Source organism: Balaenoptera acutorostrata, chromosome 12, assembly GCF_949987535.1.
Source record: "Balaenoptera acutorostrata chromosome 12, mBalAcu1.1, whole genome shotgun sequence".
Lineage (NCBI taxonomy): Eukaryota > Metazoa > Chordata > Mammalia > Artiodactyla > Balaenopteridae > Balaenoptera > Balaenoptera acutorostrata.
Genome location: NC_080075.1, coordinates 30445143 through 30467894, shown reverse-complemented (window position 1 = coordinate 30467894; position 22752 = coordinate 30445143). Strand labels below are relative to the sequence as shown.

The window sequence follows — 22752 nt, the reverse complement described above, 5'->3', positions numbered from 1 at the left end:
GTCCAATCTTTGTTATTTCCTTCCTTACTAACTTGGTGCTTTGTTTTTCTCTTTCTAGTTCTTTGAGGTGTAAAGTTAGGTTGTTTATTTTACATTTTTGTTGTTTCTTTTTTTTTTTTTTTTTTTTTTTTTTAAAGGATTTTCTTATTTATTTATTTATTTATTTATTTATTTATTTTTGGCTGTGTTGGGTCTTCGGTTCGTGCGAGGGCTTTCTCCAGTTGCGGCAAGCGGGGGCCACTCTTCATCGCGGTGCGGGGACCGCTCTTCATCGCGGTGCGCGGGCCTTTCTCTATCGCGGCCCCTCCCGTCGCGGGGCACAGGCTCCAGACGCGCAGGCTCAGCAATTGTGGCTCACGGGCCCAGCTGCTCCGTGGCATGTGGGATCTTCCCAGACCAGGGCTCGAACCCGTGTCCCCTGCATTAGCAGGCAGACTCTCAACCACTGCGCCACCAGGGAAGCCCTTTTTGTTGTTTCTTGATGTGGGCATTTATCACTATAAACTTCCCTCTTTGAACTTTTTGCTGTATCCCGTAAGTTTTAGTATGTTGTATTTCCATTTTCACTTGTCTCCAGGTATTTTTTATTTCCTTTTTGATTTCTTCTTTGACCTGTTGGTTGTTCAGTTTGTCAGTCTTTGTTGATTTATTAATTTTCTGAGCTGTTTTTTTCTCACAAAAATTTCTATATCCCATTTTCCTTCTCAAGTTACTATGCAGGTTACATTGTTCCTTGTCGTTTAGTTTTTTTGAAGAGTTAGTACTTGGTACTTTACTTCTTTACTTTACAATCATTATTCAAGCTGTTTCATCATACATTCAGCTACTTTTTTGAAGCTCATTAGTGGATTTAGAACGGCAGTTAGTTGTAGTGAAAAGAGTTCAAAATTTGGAGTTAGGATTAAAAGGTTAATATAAAGTGCCTGTTTTTGTCACTTACTCAACATACAACTCTAGAAAAATTATATATTTTTACTACTCAAAATGTAGTCTGAGGATCAGTAGTATTGGGCATTATCAGGGAGCTTGTTAGAAATGCAGAATTTCAGATCCCACCCCAGACCTACTTACTCACTCAGAATCTGCAAGTTAACAAGATCTCCACAAAGAGAAGCACTGTTATATCATCATCTTTGAAACTTAATGTAATGTAGAGATAATACTTGCTGTATATATAATCATCTTATCACTGTCTGACATAGTGTATGTTTTAGTAATTTGTTTATTGTCTGCTTCGTCCTATTAGAATGTAAGCTCTGTGAGGGAGAATTAGAATGTAAGTTTTGTCTGTTTGTTTATTGCTCTATTTTCTATATCTAGAACAGTGACTAGCACATAGTAAACATTCATTTTTTTGAATCAGCAAATGAATGTCAAATCTTGTAATTTTGATTTCAGTCATTTACTTTTCACTGCTATTTAGAGCTACTTTCATTTAGTATTAGATAGTACAAATATAGAACGTTTCCATTGTTGCAGAAAGTTCTTTTAGATAGTACTGCTTACCACGCTTTTGCATTCCCTTCCACCCAGATTCAAGAGAATCTGTATTTCTGCAGTACAGTTCTGATCAAATCTGTCAACAACTCCCCATGCCATGTAGAATTAATTTCAAACTCCGTAGTGTAACCTTTAGAGTCTTTACAGTTTCATTTAATTAAAAATACATATTTTTTTCAGGGTGTGTTTATTAGGAGAGTCAGTTAAATCCACTGCATGCATAGCATCCATCTGGGCTATATTGCTTTGCCCTCATATGACTTAGGGGAAAGGGGGTTTCATGAAAATAAGCTGATGATCCTTTGCTATGCCTTGGAGTAAAGTATTTTGTCTCTGATTGAGGAGTCTTACGTCTTCTGACAACATACATAACACAATAACAGGCTAACTTATTAGCTTAGGGGGAAATCAAATCCCATAGTAGATAGGATTTTTCCATCACATTGAAAATTCTTTAAAATCTAAATTTTAAGATCCACATAATATTCCATAAAATATATATACTGCTATTTAAAAAAATTACTCTCGTTGAATATTTAATTATTTCCACATTAGTCTGCTCTTATAAATCACTTTGTAATTAATATCTTTATATATAAATCTTTATTTCTTCTGATGAGTATTTCTTTAGGAATCCTTTCTGGAAGCATAAAGGCCAAAGGAAGGAAAGCTTGCTTTATTTCTTTTAGTGCATAAAAGGAATCTTTTTAATTCAATATATATATATAATATCAACAGTATTAACAAATCTCTTTTTCTTTAGGGGATACGTCCAAAGGAGACATAGCTGAAATTCCTCAATCCACCTTGAAACCAGGCATCACTACCACTCCTGAAGATTCAGACACTGTATCTCATTTATCCTTGTCCCCTGAGGACTTTCCTCAGTTGGCTGGAAGGTCTCCTCAAGTGAAGAATATTGGTCAACATACTGATACTCCCAACCAACAGACATTAGCAGACAGTCATCTAACTGAAGAGGCTCTAAAAGTTTCAGCTGTTCCTGGGCTAGCAGACCAGAAGACTGGGATAGCAACAGTGCCCTCTAGTTCCTACTCACAAAGAGGGAAGCCAAATATTTTCTACCCACAGGGCTTGCCAGACGGTCATCTAACTGAAGAGGCTCTAAAAGTTGCAGCTGTTCCTGGACTTGGTGACCAGAAGACAAGTATATCTACAGTCCCTCCAAGTTCCTACTCACTTGGAGAGAAGCACAGTATTTTCTACCCACAGGCATTGCCAGATGGTCATCAAACTGAAGAGGGTCTGAATGTTTCAGTTCTTCTTGGACTAGCTGATCTAAAGACTGGAAAACCAACAGTACCGGCTAGTTCCTACTCAGTTGGAGAGGAGCCTGGTATTTTCTACCAACAGGCCTTGCCAGGCAGTCATCTACCAGAAGAGGCTCTGAAAGTTTCACCTTCTCCTAGACCAGTTGATAAAAAGACTGGGTTGCCTACTGCATCCTCTACCTCTTACTCACATGGAGAGAAGCCTCGTATTTTCTATCAACAGACATTGCCAGAAAGTCATCTAACTGAACAGGCTCTGAAAGTTTCAGCTGCTTCTGGACCCCCTGAACAGAAGACTGGGATTCCTATAGTAACTTCTACTTCTTACTCACATAGCGAGAAGCTTAGTATTTTGTGTCAGCAAGAGTTGCCAGACAGTCATCTAACTGAACAGGCTCAGAAAGTTTCAGCTGCTCCTGGATTGGCTGAGCAGAAGACTGGGATTCCTACCGTACACTCTACTTCCTATTTACATAGAGAGAAGCCCAGTATTGTGTACCAGCAGGAGTTACCAGACAATCATCTAATTCAGCAGGTTCAGCAAGTTTCAGCTGCTCCTGGATTGGCTGAGCAGAAGACTGGGATATTGACAGTACCCTCTACTTCCTATTCACATAGAGAGAAGCCCACTATTCTGTACCAGCAAGAGTTGCCAGACAGTCATGTAATTCAAGAGGTTCAACAAGTTTCAGCTGCTCCTGGATTGGCTGAGCAGAAGACTGGGATTCCTATAGTAACTTCTACTTCTTACTCACATAGAGAGAAGCCCAGTATTTTGTACCAGCAAGAGTTGCCAGACAGTCATCTAACTGAACAGGCTCAGAAAGTTTCACCTGCTCCTGGACCCCCTGAGCAGAAAACTGGGATTCCTATAGTAACTTCTACTTCTTACTCACATAGAGAGAAGCCCAGTATTTTCTACCAACAGAATTTGCCAGATAGTCATCTAACTAAAAAGGCTCAGAAGGTTCCAGCTCTTCCAGGACTAGCTCACCAGAAGAGTGGGACACCAATAGCACCCCCTGCTTTCTACGCACATAGAGGGAAGACCAGTGTTATGTATCAGCAGGAGTTGCCAGACAGTCATCTAAGTGATCAGACTCAGAAAATTTCAGCTATTCCTGGGCCAGTTGACCAGAACACTGGGATACAGACAGTACCCTCTGGTTCCTACTCACAGAGGGAGAAGCCCATTATTTTTTACAGGCAGGAGTTGCCAGACAGTCTTCTAACTGAAGAGGCTGTAAAAGTTTCAGCTTTTCCTAGAACAGCTGACCAGAACACTGGGATACCAACAGGGTCGTCTAGGTCCTACTCATTTGGAGAGAAGCCAGGTGGTTTTTTCTACCAGCAGGTGTTACCAGATAGTAATCTAAGTGAAGAGGCTCTGAAAGTTTCACCTGTGTCTAGACCAAGTGACCAGAAGACTGGTATACTCTCAGTACCTGCTAGTTCCTACTCACATAGAGAGAAGCACAGTATTTTCTACCCACAAACCTTGCCCGGCAGTCATCTATCTGAAGAGGCTCTGAAAGATTCAGCTATTTCTGGACTAGCTGATCAGAAGACTGGGACATCCGAATCTTCTGGTTCTTACTCACATAGAGAGAAATCCAGTGTTTTCTACCAACAGGAGTTGCCAGATAGTCATCTAACTGGAGAGGCTCAGAAAGTTTCAGGTGTTACTGGAACAGGTGACCAGAAGACTGGGATACCTATATTAACCTCTAATTCTTACTTACATAAAGAGAAGCCCATTATTTTCTACCAGCAGGCCTTACCAGATAGATATCTTACTGAAGAAGCTCTGAATGTTTCAGCTGCTCCCGGACCAGCTGACCAGAAGGCTGGGATACCTGCAGTACCATCTAGTTCCTATTCATATAGAGAGAAGCCCATCATTTCTTACCAGCAAGAGTTGCCAGATCTTACTCAAGTGGCTTTAAAAGTTTTAGAGGTTCCTGGACCAGCTGACCAGAAGATTGGGATACCATCAATAATCTCTACTTCTTCCTCATATGGAGAGAAGCCCATCATTTCTTACCAGCAAGAGTTGCCAGATCCTAATGAAGATGCTTTAAAACATTTAGAGCTTCCTGGACAAGCAGACCAGACCACTGGTATGCGAACTGTGCCCCCTACTTCCTATTCACATAGAGAGAGCCCCATCTTTTCTTACCAGAAGGAGTTGCCAGATATTACTGAAGAAACTTTGAAAGTTTCAGCTGTTCCTGGACCAGCTGACCAGAAGATTGGGATACAAACAGTCCCCTCTAGTTCCTACTCATATAGAGAGAAGGCCGATGTTTTTTACCAGCAGGAGTTGCCAGATCTTACTGAAGAAACTTTAAAAGTTTTTGCTCTTCCTGGACCAGCTGACCAGAATGCTGAGATACCAACAGGGCCTTCTAGTTCTTACTCACATAAAGAGAAACTCAAGATTTTACCAGATGACCAGAAGGCTGAGTTACTATCAGCTCCCCTTAGTTCCTACTCACATAGAGAAAAGCCTAAGACTTCAACTGTGATTGGACCAGACGACCAGAAGACTCCATTACTGACAGGTTTTCCTAATTCTTATTCTCAGAGAGTAAAGCCCAGTATTTTCTTTAAACAGCAGTTGCCAGATGGACATCAAAGTGGAGATATTCTTAAGATTTCACCTGTTCCTGAACCAACTGATGTGAATTCTTGGATACAAATACCTCTTTCTAGTTCCTATTCACAGAGAGAGAAATCTAATATTTTCTACCCAGAGGAATTGCCAGACAAACATCTCACTGAAGATTCACTGAAGGTTTCAACAGTTCCTGGACCAGCTGACCAAAAAACTGTGTTACCAGCAGTTCCTCCTAGTTCCTTTTCACTTAGAGAGAAACCAATTCTTTTCTACCAACAGGATTTGCCAGAAAGACATCTAACTGAAAATAACCTGAAGTTCTCAAGTAGTCTTGGGCAAGCTGGTCAGATTACTGGGTTATCAACAGTTCCTCCTAGTACTTATTCACATAGTGAGAAGCACAAACTTGTTTCAGACCATGTCCAAAGGCTGATAGATAATTTGGATTCTTCTAACGCCAGTGTTATCTCAAACAATATGCCTTTGAATTCTCAGGCTGATGGTACAGTTGTAATAAATAAGCCAGAATCTTCAGGTTTTGAAGATGTTGGCTCTAAGGAAATCCAGGATACGGAAAACAGTTCCAAAACTCTTAAAGAGGTTCAGACACTTTTAATGGAAGCAGAAAATATAGCACTGAGACGATGCAATTTTCCTGTTCCCCTTGTCCCTTTCAGAGATGTTAGTGATATCTCATTTATACAATCTAAGAAGGTGGTTTGCTGCAAAGAACCCCCCACAGCTGATGCATCTAATGGTGATTTGTCTCAGAGACAGCCATTCACAGAAGAAAGCCCAAGCAACAAGTGCATACAGAAGGATATTAGCACACAGACGAATCTGAAATGCCAGAGAGGCACTGAAAATTGGGAGTTTATTAGTTCAACTACAGTTAGAAGTCCTTTACAGGAAGCAGAAAGCAAAGCCAGAGTGGCATTAGACGAAACCCTTAGGCAATGTAAAGCAGCCAGATCTGTAATGAGATCTGACCCTGAAGGGTATAGTAGAACCATTGAGAATAAGATTGTTATTCCTATGATGACTGTCATTAAAAGTGATTCAAGTAGTGATGCAAGTTCCTGCTCATGGGACAGTAATTCCTTGGAGTCAGTTTCTGATGTGCTTCTAAACTTCTTTCCAAATTCTTCACCCAAGACAAGCATGACAGATAGCAGAGAGGAAGAGGGTGTGTTAGAGAGTGACGATGGTGGTGGTAGCAGTGTAGATTCACTGGCTGCACATGTGAAAAACCTTCTGAAATGTGAATCCTCATTGAACCGTGCTAAACAAATACTCAGAAATGCAGAGGAGGAGGAATCTCGGGTACGGGCACGAGGTAGGAAAAGATAATTTGTTATAAAGTCAGGTTAAACTCATAAACATTATAGTTTAATAATTCGCTTAAAGTTAAGTGTTTGGAGCTCTAAATTAATTTTCTTGTAGAACTGTTAGATGATTACATTTTCTACCGGCAACCCAGAATAAAGTCATTTAACCAATAATGAAGTCACAGTATTAATAGTGCTAGTTTAAGGTCTTAAGGAAAAGTAAGTTCTGATGTCTGAAGAAAAGGGGAGATAAAACTTGGGTTTCCAAACTCCTAAAGCTTGGATGTTTTCCTGATCTTTTCATTGCACTGTCCTTATTTTGGAGGCAGTAAAAAACTTCAATTTGTGCTTCTCTAAGTCACTCTGTATCATCAAACTGCATATACTTTCTATCCACTTTTCTAATAAAATTCTTAAAGCAGATCTTAGACGTCAGAAAAAACCAAATCAAGGTATTTCACACTAAAACTTGGGTTAGAGTTAAATTCCATTAATCTCTAATTGTAGAATTCCATTAAAAAAAAAGAAAAAGTCTTTAAGACAACATGGCGAATAAATATGTTTTGGAAGGCAACTTACAAGCAGTTCAGGCCTACTTGGAAATCTTCTCTTGAGATTAACTTCCTACACCATTCCTTCTATCACTTATGCATATTTTGAGTCTCCAAAAACTTCAAGTTTTATTTATTATTTTAAAATATTAACTATCTTGGAAGTGGCAGTGACTGTAGCAGGAACTAATTGGGGAGACATAGGGACTCTTTTGATTGGAAGGAAGATAAAGATAAAATGGCTGAATACCATATTTAAAGTGGTCTCTTTGGAGAAATGTCTGTAGAATGTTTTTTTAAAAAATCTGACTTTTCAGTGAAATTATGTCTCTCAAGAACTTCTGATAGTTTGTCATAAAATTGAGAGTACACACTGTTTACTAAGCACTGTGGTAGGGCATTAAATTGCATATATTGATGCTCTTCTGTGCTCTTATAATCACTGATACTTTTGCATTGTATGATCTTGAATGTTTTTATGCTTTTCTCTCTAGCCTGGAATCTGAAGTTTAATATGGCTCATGAGTGTGGCTACTCCATTTCAGAATTAAATGAAGATGACAGGAGAAAAGTAGAAGAGATCAAAGCAAAGTTGTTTGGTCATGGGAGAACAACTGACTTGCCCAAGGTATAAAAGAAATCTAGAAATTAAGAGAGAAAATGTGACAGAAAGGGTGTGGAATTTGGATCTCTTACCTGGGCATTGATGACTCCGGCTGAGTCACTGATAGTCTTTGGCTAAAGTGTTAGGAGTCTTAAGTCTTCAAAAGTTAAGATTTAAGGATTAGGTTCTATAGGTTTTGATTAATTCCAAATTAATCTGTTAAAAATTTTTGTCTTAGAAAAATAAGAATGGATTTGCTTGTTTTATCAATGTATTCTTATCACTTTTATTTTCTCTTGAGGGTGGTATCTTGAGATGCAGATGCAGTCCAGCTATTTTCAGATGTATATTCTCTGCTTAAGAACACACAGCTATAATAGCTTATGTATAAATGACTTTCTTTTTAATAGTACTCATTTTCCATCTATAGTGAACTATTTCATGCATAGAAAAGAATATATATGAAGCGTGTATAAAGAAAAAGTAGAAATAATTCCTGTTTATTGGCCATCCAGCTTGAGAAGTAGAATGTTACCAAATATCACTGAATGACTGTGTTCTCTTCCCCAGTTATATCACTCTTACTTCCTATTCTGACGTGTATTGGTTTTCTTGCTGCTCAGTATGGTTTTGAACTATATAACAGATGGAATAAAGATGTTATATATTAAGATGTTATATATTCTTCTGAGAATTGCAATTTTCACACAGTCTTTGGCTTCTGAGGTTCTTTTAGATAGATATACATAGTTTTAATTTATTTCTTTTTATTGCTGTAAGTATTCCAGTGTATGAATATATCATTGTTTATCCATTCTCTTGTCATGGGGCATTTGGTCTGCTATTATGAATAATAATGGGGTATAATGATACCTATCTTACAGGATTTTGCTATGGCTTACATGAGATAATGCCTATAAAATGCTTATTAGGGTATGTGATATTGCTCAATAATTGGCAGCTGTTACTATTAATTCCATAAAAATTGATATAGATATCAGGTATGTACACTTAATGGCCTAATTCATACAGTTTCTTAGAAAATTGTCAGTGATATAACATACTTATTTGACTTATCAATTTTGGAAAAGTCTTTTGAAAGTATAAATTAGATTGGATTTTAGTTTTATGTATATGCTTGTGAAAAACAAAATTAACAGATAATAAAATGGATAAGTAGTTGTTCTAGCACCCTTTTTTTAAAAGCACATGTTTTCCCCAGTGATTTGCCTGCCTGCCTGCCTTCCTTCCTTCCTTCCTTCCTTCCTTCCGGAGTTTTTTATTATGGTAAGATAACATGGGATCTACACTCTTAACAAACTCTTAAATGCAGAATACAGCATTAACTATAGGTTTTATAGTTAATGTTGTATAGCAGATTTTTTGACTCTGCTGGTAATTTTTCTAAATGTTCTTCCGTGAACACATAACAAAAGTCAAATTGTTTTTTCTGACTATTAAGCTATTTGCTATTCATTTTCCTCAGAATGAAATGTACAAGTGGATATATTAAATTACCTTTTTAAAAGTTGAAGTACAAGTATAATTGACTGTGTTAGTTTCAGCTTAGCTTAGTGGTTTGATATTTCTAACGTTACAAAATGATCACCAAGATAAGTCTAGTTACCATCTGTCACGATACAAAGTTTTTACACTAGTATTGACTGTATTCCCCCATGTTGTACATTTCATCCCCATGACTCATTTTTTTTTGTTTATCTTAGTCTTCCTCACCTATTTTACTCTTCCCTCCCATCCCCCTCCCCTCTGGCAATCACCTGTTTGTTCTCTGTATCTATGAGAATACTTCTGTTTTGTTATGTTTATCCATTTGTTTTGTTTTTAGACTCCACGTGTAAGTGAAATCATACAGTATTTGTCTCTCTTTGTCTGATATATTTCATTTACCATAATACCCTCTAGGTCCATCCATGTTGTTGCAAATGGCAAGATTTCATACCAGGTAGAAAATAAAGATGCCACAAAGGAAGAAAAAAAAAAAAAGGCAATCTATTAACCATAATCTATTAACCATAAACTATGGTTAATAGACCATGATATATATATATCATGGTCTATTAACCATATGGGGTATGTGTGTATATATGTGTGTGTCTATATATATATATCTTTATCCATTCATCTGTTGGTAGACACTTAGGTTACTTCCGTATCTTGACTATTGTAAGTAATGATGCACTCGATATAGGGGTGCATGTATCTTTTTGAATTAGTGTTTTTGTTTTCTTTGGAAAAATACCCATAAGTTAATTGATGGATCATGTGGTAGTCCTATTTTTAATTTTGTGAGGAACCTCCATATTGTTTTCTATAGTGGTTGCACCAATTTACATTCCCACCAACAGTGCACAAGTGTTCCCTTTTCTTCACATCCTTACGAACACTTACTTGCTGTCTTTTTGATAATAACCATTCTAACAAGTGTGAGGTGATATCTCATTGAGGTTTTTATTTGCATTTCCCTGATGATAGTCATGTTGAGCATCTTTTTGTGTATCTGTTAGCCATCTGTATGTCTTTTACAAAAATGTCTATTCAGATCCTCTGACCATTTTTTAATTGGGTTGTTTGTTTTTTTTTTATTTAAGTTGTATGAATTTTTTGTATATTTCGGATATTAATCCCTTGTCAGATATATCATTTGCAAATATCTTCTTCCATTCAGTAGGCTGCCATTTCGTTTCATTGATAGTTCCCTTTGCTGTACAGTAGCTGTTTAGTTTGATGTAGTCCATTTGTTTATTTTTGCTTTTGTTTCCCTTGCCTAAGGAGATATATTCAAAAAAATATTGCTAAGACTGATCTCAGAGTGTACTGCCAATATTTTCTTTTAGGAGTTTTATGGTTTCAGGTCTTCCATTTAAGTCTTTAATTCATTTTGAGTTTATTTTTGCATATGGTGTAAGAAGGTAGTCCAGGTTGCTTCTTTTGCATGTAGCTGTCCAGATTCCCCAATACCATTTATTGAAGAGGATATCTTTTCCCTATTGTTTATTTTTGCCCCTTTGGTCATAGATTAGTTGACCATGTAAGTTTCTGGGGTCTTTATTCTGTTCCATTGTTCTATATGTCTGTTTTTGTGCCAGTACCATACTGTTTTGACATCTGTAGCTTTACGGTATAGTTTGAAATCAAGGATAGTAATACCTCCAGCTTTATTCTTCTTTCTCAAGGCTGTTTAAGTCATTTGGGGTCTTTTGTGTTTCCATACAAATTTTAGATTTATGTTTTCTTGTTTTGTGAAAAATGCCACTGGTATTTTGGTAGGGATTGCACTGAATTTGTAGATTGCCTAGGGGAGTATGGTCACTTTAACAATATTAATCTTCCAGTCCATGAGCAAGGTATATCTTTGGATTTTGTGTTCAAATTCAAATGTTTATTTTTTTTAACATTCTATCAACTTTTGTTTAAAAGATTATATCTTTTAGAGCTGTTTTAGGTTCGTAGCAAAATTGCGAGGAAGATACAGAGATTTCCCATATACCCCCTGCCCCCATCACATGCATTTCCTCTGCCATTATCAACATCCCCCACCAGAGTGGTACATTTTTTACAATGGATGAACCTACATTGACATGTCTTAAGCACCCTGAGTCCACAGTTTACATTAGGGTTCACTCCTGGTGTTGTACATTCTGTATTTTTGGATAGTGTATATAATGGCATGTATCCATCATTATAATATACAGAGTACTGTCACCACCCTAAAATTCCTCTGTATTCCATCTATTCAAGTCTACCACCCACACTGCAACCGCTGATCTTTTACTGTCTCCATACTTTACCATTTTCCACATTGTCTTATAGTTGGAATCATACATTTTGTAGCCTGTTCAGATTGGCTCTCTCGATTAGTAATATGCATTAAGGTTCTTCCATGTTTTGTTATGGCCTGATAGCTCATTTCTTTTTAGCAATGAATAATATTCCATTGTCTGGATGTACCACAGTTTATCCATTCATCTACTTAATAGAATTTATCCCTACATCTGAAGGACATCTTGGTTCCTTCTAGGTTTTGACAATTATTAATAAATCTGCTATAAACATCAGATGCAGGTTTCTTTGTGGACATAAGTTTTCAGCTCTGTTGGGTAAATATCAAGGAGCACAAATGCTAGATCGTATGGTAAGAGTATGCTTAGTTTCATAAGAAACTGCCAAACCATCTTATAAAGTGACTGTTTCAGTTCACATTCCTACCAACAATGAATGAGAGTTTCTGTGGCTCCACATGCTCGCCAGCATTTGTTATTTTCAGTTTTCTCAATTTTGGCTATTCTAATAGGTGTGTAAGTAGTGTCTTATTGTTGTTTTAGTTTTCACTTCCCTGGTGACGTGATGTGGGGCATCTTTTCATATACGTATTTTCCAGTTGTATATCTTTTTTGCTGAGGTATCTGTTAATGTCTTTGGCCCAGTTTTATATTGGGTTATTTTGTTATTGTTGACTTTTAAGAGTTCTTTGTATATTTTGGATAATAGTTTTTTATCAGATGTGCCTTTTGCAAGTATCTTTCTCCCAGTCTCATTCTCTTGACATTGTTTTTCACAGAACAGAAATTTTAAATTTTAGTGTGTCCAGCTTATCAGTTATTTCTTTCAAGGATTGTATCTCTGATGTTGTATCTTGAAATTCATCACCATATCCGAGGTCATATAGGTTTTTTCCTATGTTGTTTTCTAGGAGTTTTGCATTTTACATTTAGGTCTACGATCCATTTTGATTTAATTTCTGTGAAGGGTTTAAAGTCTGTGTCTAGATTAATTTTTTTCTACATGGATGTCCAGTTATTCAAGCACCATTTGTTGAAAATGCTACTTTTACTCTGTTATATTGCCTTTGTGCCTTGTCAAAGATCAGTTGACTATATTTACATGGGTCTATTTCTGGGCTCTGTTCTGTTACGGTGATCTATTTGTCTGTTTCACCAGTACGACACTGTGTTGATTACTGTAGCTTTATAGTAAGTCTTGAATTCAGAAAGTGTCAGTTTTCCTACTTGGTTCTTCTCCTTCATTATTGTGTTGGCTCTTCTGGGTCTTTTGCCTCTCCATATAAACTTTGGAATCAGTCTTTCAATATCCACAAAATCACTTACTGGCATTATGATTGGACTTGCACTGAATCTATACAACAGTATAGGAGGAACTGAGGATCCTGAAAATATTGAGTCTTCCTGTCGATAAACATGGACTCTGTCTCCATTTATTTAATTCTTCTTTAATTTCTTTCATCAAGAATTTATAATTTTCCTCATATAGATCTTGTGTATATTTTGTTAGATTTATATGTAAACATTTCATTTTTGTAGGATGCTAATATAAATGGTATTGTGGTTTTAATTTCAAATTTCGTTTGTTCATAAATGATACATAGGCGAGCAGTTGACTTGTATATTAACCTTGTATTTGGCAACTTAGTGTAATTGCTTATTAGTTCCAAGAGTTTTTTTGTTGAGTCTTTCAGATTTTCTACAGATCACCATGTCATCTGCAAACACAGTTTTATTTCTTCCTTCTCCAGCTGTATACTTTTTATTTCCTTTTCTTGTCTTAAAGCATTAGCTAGGAATTCCAGTGTGATGTTGAAAAAGAGGGGTGAGATGGGCATCCTTAATGAGTTTCTGATCCTTGTGGGAAAGCTAGTTTCTCACCATGAAATATGGTGAGGAAGTTTTCCTCTATTCCTGGTTTACTGATAGTTTTCTCATGAATGGGTGTTGAATTTTTTCAAATATGCTTTTTGCATTTATTGATATAATTGTGTGATTTTTCTTTTTTAGGCTTTTGATGTGATGGATTACATTAATTGATTTTTGAATGATGAACCAGTCTTGCATACCTGGGATAAATCCCACTTGGTCACTGCATATAATTATACTTTGTTGGATTTGATTTGTTAACACTTTATTGAGGATTTTTGCAACTATATTCATGAGAAGAGATATTGGTCTGTAGTGTTTTTTTGGTTTTTTGGTTTTTTTCCCCTTGAAGTGTCCTTGTCTGGTTGTTTTATTAGGGTAATGCTGGCTTCATAGAATGGATTAGGAAGAAGTATTTCTTCTGCTTCTGTCTCTGAAAGAGATTGGAGGGAATTGGTATAATTTCTTCCTTAAATGTCTGGTAGAATTCACCAGTGAAGCCACTTGGGCCTAGTGCTTTCTTTTTTTAAAAGGTTATTAAGTTACTGATTCAATTTCTTAAATAAATTGGTGCCTATTCAGCATGTCTTTTTCTTCTTATGTGAGTTTTGGCACATTGTATCTTTTAAGGAATTGGTCCATTCCATCTAGGTTGTCGAATTTGTGGGCATATGGTTTGTTCCTAATATTCCTTTGTTTTCCTTTTAATGTTCATAGGATCTGTACTGATGTCCCGCTTGCATTTTAGATATTAGTAATTTGTGTCTGCTCTTTCTTAGTTTGCTTGGCTTATTGATGTTTATTTATTTATTTATTTATTTGTTTGTTTTGCTTACTTTGGACTTAATTTGCTCTTCTTTTTGTAGTTTCCTAAGGTAGAAATTTAGACTATGGATTTTAGATCTTTCTTTTCTAATATATGCATTCAGTGCTGTAAATTTTCTATGCACTGCTTTCACTGCATTCCACAAATTTTCACAAGTTGTCTTTTCATTTTCATTTAGGTTAACATATTTCTTCCTTGATTTATATATTTTTAGAAGTATGTTGTTTAATCTCCACATATTTGGGGGTTTTCCAACTGTCTTTGTGTCATTTCTAGTTTAACTTTATTTTGGTCTAAGAGCAGACATTGTATGGTTACTATTTTTAAAAATTTGTTAAGGTGAGTTTTATGGCCCAGAACATGGCGTATTGTGGTTAATGTTCCATGTGAGCTTGAGAAGGATGTGTAGTCTGCTCTTTTTGACTGAAGTAATTTATAGATGTGCATTTCTATCCAGTTTATTGATGTTTTTGAGGTCAAGTATGTTCTTACTGATTTGCTGCCTGAGGGATTTGTTCATTTCTGATGGAGGGGTGTTAAAGTCTCCAAGTATTATAGTGGATTCATCTATTTCTCTTTGCAGTTCTATCATTTTTTGTCTCATGTAGTTCGACAGTCTTGTTAGCTGCGTATACATTGTTTCATCTTCTTGGAGAATTGACCCCTTTATCATTATGTTATGCCCTTCTTTATCCTTGATAACTTTCCTTCCTTTGAAGTCTGTTCTGTCTGAAATTAATATAGCACTTCTACTTTCTTTTGATTAGTATTAGCATGGTATATTTTTCTCCATTCATTTACTTTTCATCTACATGTGTTTTTATATTTAAAGTGGCTTTCTTGTAGATAACATATAGTTGGGTCTTGTTTTTTGATCCACTCTGGCAATCTCTGTCTTTTAATTATTATACTTAGACCATTGGCTTTCAAAGTGATTATTAATATAGTTGGATTGATATCTATCATATTTATTACTATTTTCTATCGTTGCCCTTGTTCTTTGTTGATATTTTTGTCTTCCACTCTTTTCTGCTGTTTGTGTTTTATTTTGTGTGTATATATAAAATGGAGGATTTATTTATTTAAAATTTATTTTATTGAAGTATAGTTGATTTACAATGTTGTGTTAATTTCTGCTATACAGCAAAGTGATTCAGTAATACTGCCTTTTATGATTTTGTATGTATGTATTTTATTAACTTTTTGTTTTATACTGGAGTATAGTTGATTAACAATGTTGTGTTAGTTTCAGGTGTACAGCAAAGTGATTCAGTTATACATATACATGTATCTGTTTTTCAAATTCTTTCACCATTTAGGTTGTTACATAATATTGAGCAGAGTTCCCTGTGTTATATAGTAGGTCCTTGTTATCTATTTTAAATATAGCAGTGTGTACCTGTCAATCCCAAACTGCCTAACTATCCCTCCCCCCCGCCCTTCCCCTCTGGTAACCATAAGTTTGTACTCTAAGTCTGTGAGTCTGTTTCTGGTTTGTAACTTAGTTCATTTGTGTGTGTGTGTTTGTGTGTGTGTGTGTGTGTGTATTTGTTTTTACATTCCGCATATAAGTGAGATCATACGATATTTGTCTTTCTCTGTGTGATTTCAGTGTGATTTCACTCAGTATGACAATCTCTAGGTCCATCCATGTTGCTGCAAATGGCATTATTTCATTCTTTTTATGGCTGAGTAATATTCCATTGTATATGTGTACCACATCTTCTTTATCCATTCGTCGATGGACATTTAGGTTGCTTCCATGTCTTGGCTATTGTGAACGGCGCTGCAGTGAACATTGGGATGCATGTATCCTTTCGGATCATGCTTTTCTCTGAATATATGCCCAGGAGTGGGATTGCAGGATCATACGATAGCTCTACTTTTAGCTTTTTAAGGAACCTCCATACTGTTCTCCACAGTAGCTGTACCAATTTACATTTCCACCAACAGTGTAGGAGGGTTCCTTTCTCTTCACACCCTCTCCAGCATTTATTGTTTGTGGATTTTTTGATGATAGCCACTCTGACTGGTGTGAGGTGATATCTCATTGCATCAATGGTTTTGATTTGCATTTCTCTAATAATTACCGATGTTGACCAATTTTCATGTGCCTCTTGGTCATCTGTATGTATTCTTTGGAGAAATGTCTATTAGGTCTTCTGCCGATTTTTTGATTGGGTTGTTTGTTTTTATGTTATTAAGCCGCATGAGCTGTTTGTAAATTTTGGAGACTAATCCCTTGTTGGTTGCATCTTTTGGAAGTACTTTCTCCCATTCTGTGGGTTGTGTTTTCGTTTTGTTTATGGTTTCCTTTGCTGTGCAAAAGCTTTTGAGTTTAATTAGGTCTCATTTGTTTATTTTTGTTTTTATTTCCATTACTCTGGGAGACAGATTGAAAAAGATATTGCTGTGATTTATTGAAAAAGATATAGCTGTGATTTATGTCAGAGAGTGTTCTGCCTATGTTTTCCTCTAAGAGTTGTGTATGGTGTTAAAGAATTTTCTAATTTCATTTTTCTTTACATGCAGCTGTCCAGTTTTCCCAGCACCATTTATTGAAGAGACTGTCTTTCCTCCATTTTATAGTCTTGCCTCCGTTGTCATAGATTAATTGACCATAGGTGCGTCGGTTTATTTCTGGGCTTTCTATACTGTTTCATTGATCTATATTCCTATTTTTGTGACAGTCCCATACTGTTTTGGTGACTATAGCTTTGTAGTGTAGTCTGAAGTCAGGGAGCCTGATTCCTCTAGCTCCATTTTTCTTTCACAAGATTGATTTGGCTATTTGGGGTCTTTTGTGTCTCCATACAAATTTTAAGATTTTTTGTTCTAGTTCTGTGAAAATGACCATTGGTAATTTGATAGGGGTTGCATTGAATCTGTAGACCACCTTGGGTAGTATAGTCATTTTGACAATATTGATTCTTCCAATCCAAGAACATGGTGTATCTTTCAACCTGTTTGTGTTGTGTCTGATTTCTTTCATCAGTGTCTTATAGTTTTTGGAGTACAGGTCTTTTGTCTCCCTAGGTAGGTTTATTCCTAGGTATTTCATTCTTTTTGATGCGATGGTAAATGGGATTGTTTCTTTAATTTCTCTTTCTGATCTTTCATTATTAGTGTATAGAAATGCAACAGATTTCTGTGCATTAATTTTGTGACCTGCAGCTTTACCAAATTCATTGATGAGCTCTAGTAGTTTTCTGGTAGCGTCTTTAGGATTTTCTATGTATAGTATCATGTCATCTGCAAACAGTGACGGTTTAACAACTTCTTTTCCAATTGGATTCCTTTTATTTCTTTGTTTTCTCTGATTGCTGTAACTAGGACTTCCAAAACGATGTTGAATAAAAGTGGCAAGAGTGGACATCCTTGTCTTTTTCCTGATCTTAGAGGAAATGCTTTCAGCTTTACACCATTGAGTATGATGTTAGCTGTAGATTTGTCGTATATAGCCCTTATTATGTTGAGGTAGATTCCCTCTATGCTCACTTTCAGGAGAGCTTTTATCATAAATCGGTGTTGAATTTTGTCAAAAGCTTTTTCTGCATCTATTGAGATGATCATATGGCTTTTATTCTTCAATTTGTTGATGTGGTGTGCCATACTGATTAATTTGTAATATTGAAAAATCCTTGCATCTCTGGGATAAATCCCACTTGATCATGATGTATGATCCTTTTAATGTATTACTGGATTTGGATTGCTAGTATTTTGTTGAGGAGTTTTGCCTCTGGTGTTCACCCGTGATATTGGCCTGTAATTTTCTTTTTTTGTGGTATCTTTGGTTTTGGTATCATGGTGATGGTGACCTCATAGAATGAGTTTGGGAGTTTTCCTTCCTCTGCAAATTTTTGGAACAGTTTCAAAAGGATAGGTGTTAGCTCTTCTCTAAATGTTTGATAGAATTCGCTTTTGAAGCCATTTGGTCTTGGACATTTGTTTTTTTGGGAGTTTTTAAATCACAGTTTCAATTTCAGTACTTGTGATTGGTCTGTTCATATTTTCTATTTCTTCCTGGTTCAGTCTTGGGAGATTGTATCTTTCTAAGAATTTGTCCATTTCTTCCAGGTTGTGCATTTTATTGGCATACAGTTGCTTGTAATAATCTCTTATGATCCTTTGTATTTCTGTGGTGTCAGTTGTAACTTCTCCTTTTTCATTTCTAATTGTATTGATTTGTGTCCTCTCCCTTTTTTCCTTTTTTTTTTTAAAGTCTGAAACATTTATATTAACATATTTCCATACAAATAACCCAGTGAAAGTTTAGTATTAGTTGTTTTGTTTGTTTGTTTTTTTATACTGCAGGTTCTTATTAGGCATCACTTTTATACACATCAGTGTATACATGTCAATCCCAATCCCCCAATTCAGCACACCACCATCCCCACCCCACCGCAGTTTTCCCCCCTTGGTGTCCATATGTCCATTCTCTACATCTGTGTCTCAACTTCTGCCCTGCAAACCGGCTCATCTGTACCATTTTTCTAGGTTCCACATACATGCATTAATATACGATATTTGTTTTTCTCTTTCTGACTTACTTCACTGTATGACAGTCTCTAGATCCATCCACTTCTAAACAAATGACTCAATTTCGTTCCTTTTTATGGCTGAGTAATATTCCATTGTATATATGTACCACAACTTCTTTACCCATTCGTCTATCGATGGGCATTTATGTTGCTTCCATGACCTGGCTATTGTAAATAGTGCTGCAATGAACATTCGGGTGCATGTGTCTTTTTGAATTATGGTTTTCTCTGGGTATATGCCCAGTAGTGGGATTGCTGGGTCATATGGTAATTCTATTTTTAGTTTTTTAAGGAACCTCCATACTGTTCTCCATAGTGGCTGTATCAATTTACATGCCCACCAACAGTGCAAGAGGGTTCCCTTTTCTCCACACCCTCTCCAGCATTTGTTGTTTGTAGATTTTCTGATGATGCCCATTCTAACAGGAGTGAGGTGATACCTCATTGTAGTTTTGATTTGCATTTCTCTAATAATTAGTGATGTTGAGCATCTTTTCATGTGCTTCGTGGCCATCTGTATGTCTTCTTTGGAGAAATGTCTATTTAGGTCTTCTGCCCATTTTTGGATTGGGGTGTTTGTTTCTTTAATATTGAGCTGAATGAGCTGTTTATATATTTTGGAGATTAATCCTTTGTCCGTTGATTCGTTTGCAAATATTTTCTCCCATTCCGAGGGTTGTCTTTTCGTCTTGTTTATGGTTTCCTTTGCTGTGCAAAAGCTTTGAAGTTTCATTAGGTCCCATTTGTTTATTTTTGTTTTTATTTCCATTACTCTAGGAGGTGGATCAAAAAAGATCTTGCTGTGATTTATGTCAGAGTGTTCTTCCTATGTTTTCCTCTAAGAGTTTTATAGTGTCCAGTCTTACATTTAGGTCTAATCCATTTTGAGTTTATTTTTGTGTATGGTGTTAGGGAGTGTTCTAATTTCATTCTTTTGCATGTAGCTGTCCAGTTTTCCCAGCACCACTTACTGAAGAGACTGTCTTTTCTCCATTGTATATCTTTGCCTCCTTTGTCATAGATTAGTTGACCATAGGCGTGTGGGTTAATCTCTGGGCTTTCTATCTTGTTCCATTGATCTATGTTTCTGTTTTTGTGCCAGTACCATATTGTCTTGATTACTGTAGCTTTGTAGTATAGTCTGAAGTCAGGGAGTCTGATTCCTCCAGCTCCATTTTTTTCCCTCAAGACTGCTTTGGCTATTCGGGGTCTTTTGTGTCTCCATACAAATTTTAAGATGATTTGTTCTAGCTCCGTAAAAAATGTCATTGGTAATTTGATAGGGATTGCATTGAATCTGTAGATTGCTTTGGGTAGTATACTCATTTTCACAATGTTGATTCTTCGAATCCAAGAACATGGTATATCTCTCCATCTGTTGGTATCATCTTTAATTTCTTTCATCAGTGTCTTATAATTTTCTGTGTACAGGTCTTTTATCTCCTTAGGTAGGTTTATTCCTAGATATTTTATTCTTTTTGTTGCAATGGTAAACGGGAGTGTTTTCTTAATTTCACTTTCAGATTTTTCATCATTAGTGTATAGGAATGCAAGAGATTTCTGTGCATTCATTTTGTATCCTGCAACTTTACCATATTCATTAATTAGCTCTAGCAGTTTTCTGGTGGCAGTTTTAGGATTCTCTATGTATAGTATCATGTCATCCGCAAACAGTGACCGTTTTACTTCTTCTTTTCCAATTTGTATTCCTTTTATTTCTTTTTCTTCTCTGATTGCCGTGGCTAGGACTTCCAGAACTATGTTGAATAATAGTGGTGAGAGTGGACATCCTTGTCTCATTCCTGATCTTAGAGGAAATGCTTTCAGTTTTTCACCATTGAGAATGATGTTTGCTGTGGGTTTGTCATATATGGCCTTTATTATGTTGAGGTAGGTTCCCTCTATGCCAACTTTCTGGAGAGTTTTTATCAGAAATGGGTGTTGAATTTTGTCAAAAGCTTTTTCTGCATCTATTGAGATGATCATATGGTTTTTATTCTTCAATTTGTTAATATGGTGTATCCCATTGACTGATTTCCATATATTGAAGAATCCTTGCATCCCTGGGATAAATCCCACTTGATCGTGGTGTATGATCCTTTTAATGTGTTGTTGGATTCTGTTTGCTAGTAGTTGAGGATTTTTGCATCTATGTTCATCAGTGATATTGGTCTGCAATTTTCTTTTTGTGTAGTATCTTTGTCTGGTTTTGGTATCAGGGTGATGGTGGCCTCATAGAACGAGTTTGGGAGTGTTCCTTCCTCTGCAATTTTTTGGAAGAGTTTGAGAAGGATAGGTGTTAGCTCTTCTCTAAATGTTTGATAGAATTCACCTGTGAAGCCATCTGGTCCTGGACTTTTGTTTGTTGGAAGATTTTTAATCACAGTTTCAATTTCATTACTTGTGATTGGTCTGTTCATATTTTCTGTTTCTTCCTGGTTCAGTCTTGGAAGGTTATACCTTTCTAAAAATTTGTCCATTTCTTCCAGGTTGTCCATTTTATTGGCATAAAGTTGCTTGTAGTAGTCTGTTAGGATGCTTTGTATTTCTGCGGTGTCTGTTGTAACTTCTCCTTTTTCATTTCTGATTTTATTGATTTGAGTCCTCTCCCTCTTTTTCTTGATGAGTCTGGCTAATGGCTTATCAATTTTGTTTATCTTCTCAAAGAACCAACTTTTAGTTTTATTGATCTTTGCTACTGTTTTCTTTGTTTCTATTTCATTTATTTCTGCTCTGATCTTTATGATTTCTTTCCTTCCGCTAACTTTGGGTTTTGTTTGTTCTTCTTTCTCTAGTTTCTTTAGGTGTAAGGTTAGATTGTTTACTTGAGATTTTTCTTGTTTATTTAGGTAGGCTTGTATAGCTATAAACTTCCCTCTTAGAACTGCTTTCGCTGCATCCCATAGGTTTTGGGTCGTCGTGTTTTCATTGTCATTTGTCTCTAGGTATTTTTTTATTTCCTCTTTGATTTCTTCAGTGATCTCTTGGTTATTTAGTAACGTATTGTTTAGCCTCCATGTGTTTGTCTTTTTTACGTTTTTTTCCCTGTAATTCATTTCTAATCTCATAGCGTTGTGGTCAGAAAAGATGCTTGATATGATTTCAATTTTCTTAAATTTACTGAGGCTTGATTTGTGACCCAAGATGTGATCTATCCTGGAGAATGTTCCGTGCGCACTTGAGAAGAACATGTAATCTGCTGTTTTTGGATGGAATGTCCTATAAATATCAATTAAATCTATCTGGTCTATTGTATCATTTAAAGCTCCTGTTTCCTTATTTATTTTCATTTTGGATGATCTGTCCATTGGTGTAAGTGAGGTGTTAAAGTCCCCCACTATTATTGTGTTACTGTCAATTTCCTCTTTTATAGCTGTTAGCAGTTGCCTTATGTATTGAGGTGCTCCTATGTTGGGTGCATATATATTTATAATTGTTATATCTTCTTGGATTGATCCCTTGATCATTATGTAGTGTCCTTCCTTGTCTCTTGTAACATTCTTTATTTTAAAGTCTATTTTATCTGATATGAGTATAGCTACTCCAGCTTTCTTTTGATTTCCATTTGCATGGAATATCTTTTTCCATCCCCTCACTTTCAGTCTGTATGTGTCCCTAGGTCTAAAGTGGGTCTCTTGTAGACAGCATATATATGGGTCTTGTTTTTGTATCCATTCAGCCAGTCTATGTCTTTTGGTTGGGGCATTTAATCCATTCACATTTAAGGTAATTATCGATACGTATGTTCCTATGACCATTTTCTTAATTGTTTTGGGTTTGTTTTTGTAGGTCCTTTTCTTCTCTTGTGTTTCCCACTTAGA

At 36.2% G+C, this 22752-nt stretch overlaps 1 protein-coding gene across 7 annotated transcripts in view; it reads left to right on the top strand.

Annotated features, from left to right (window-relative positions):
• The window catches only part of ALMS1 (ALMS1 centrosome and basal body associated protein), a 235882-nt gene that overhangs the window by 60490 nt on the left and 152640 nt on the right, over positions 1–22752 (top strand). For all 7 annotated transcript variants that reach the window (XR_009009950.1, XR_009009949.1, XM_057558483.1 and 4 more), the window contains exons 9-10: positions 2264–6748; positions 7786–7919. Coding sequence is in view for 5 of the 7 variants with exons in the window: in XM_057558483.1 (XP_057414466.1) it covers positions 2264–6748; positions 7786–7919 (4619 nt within the window). In the remaining 2 variants the exon portion in view is untranslated. The remainder of the gene's footprint in view (positions 1–2263; positions 6749–7785; positions 7920–22752) is intronic.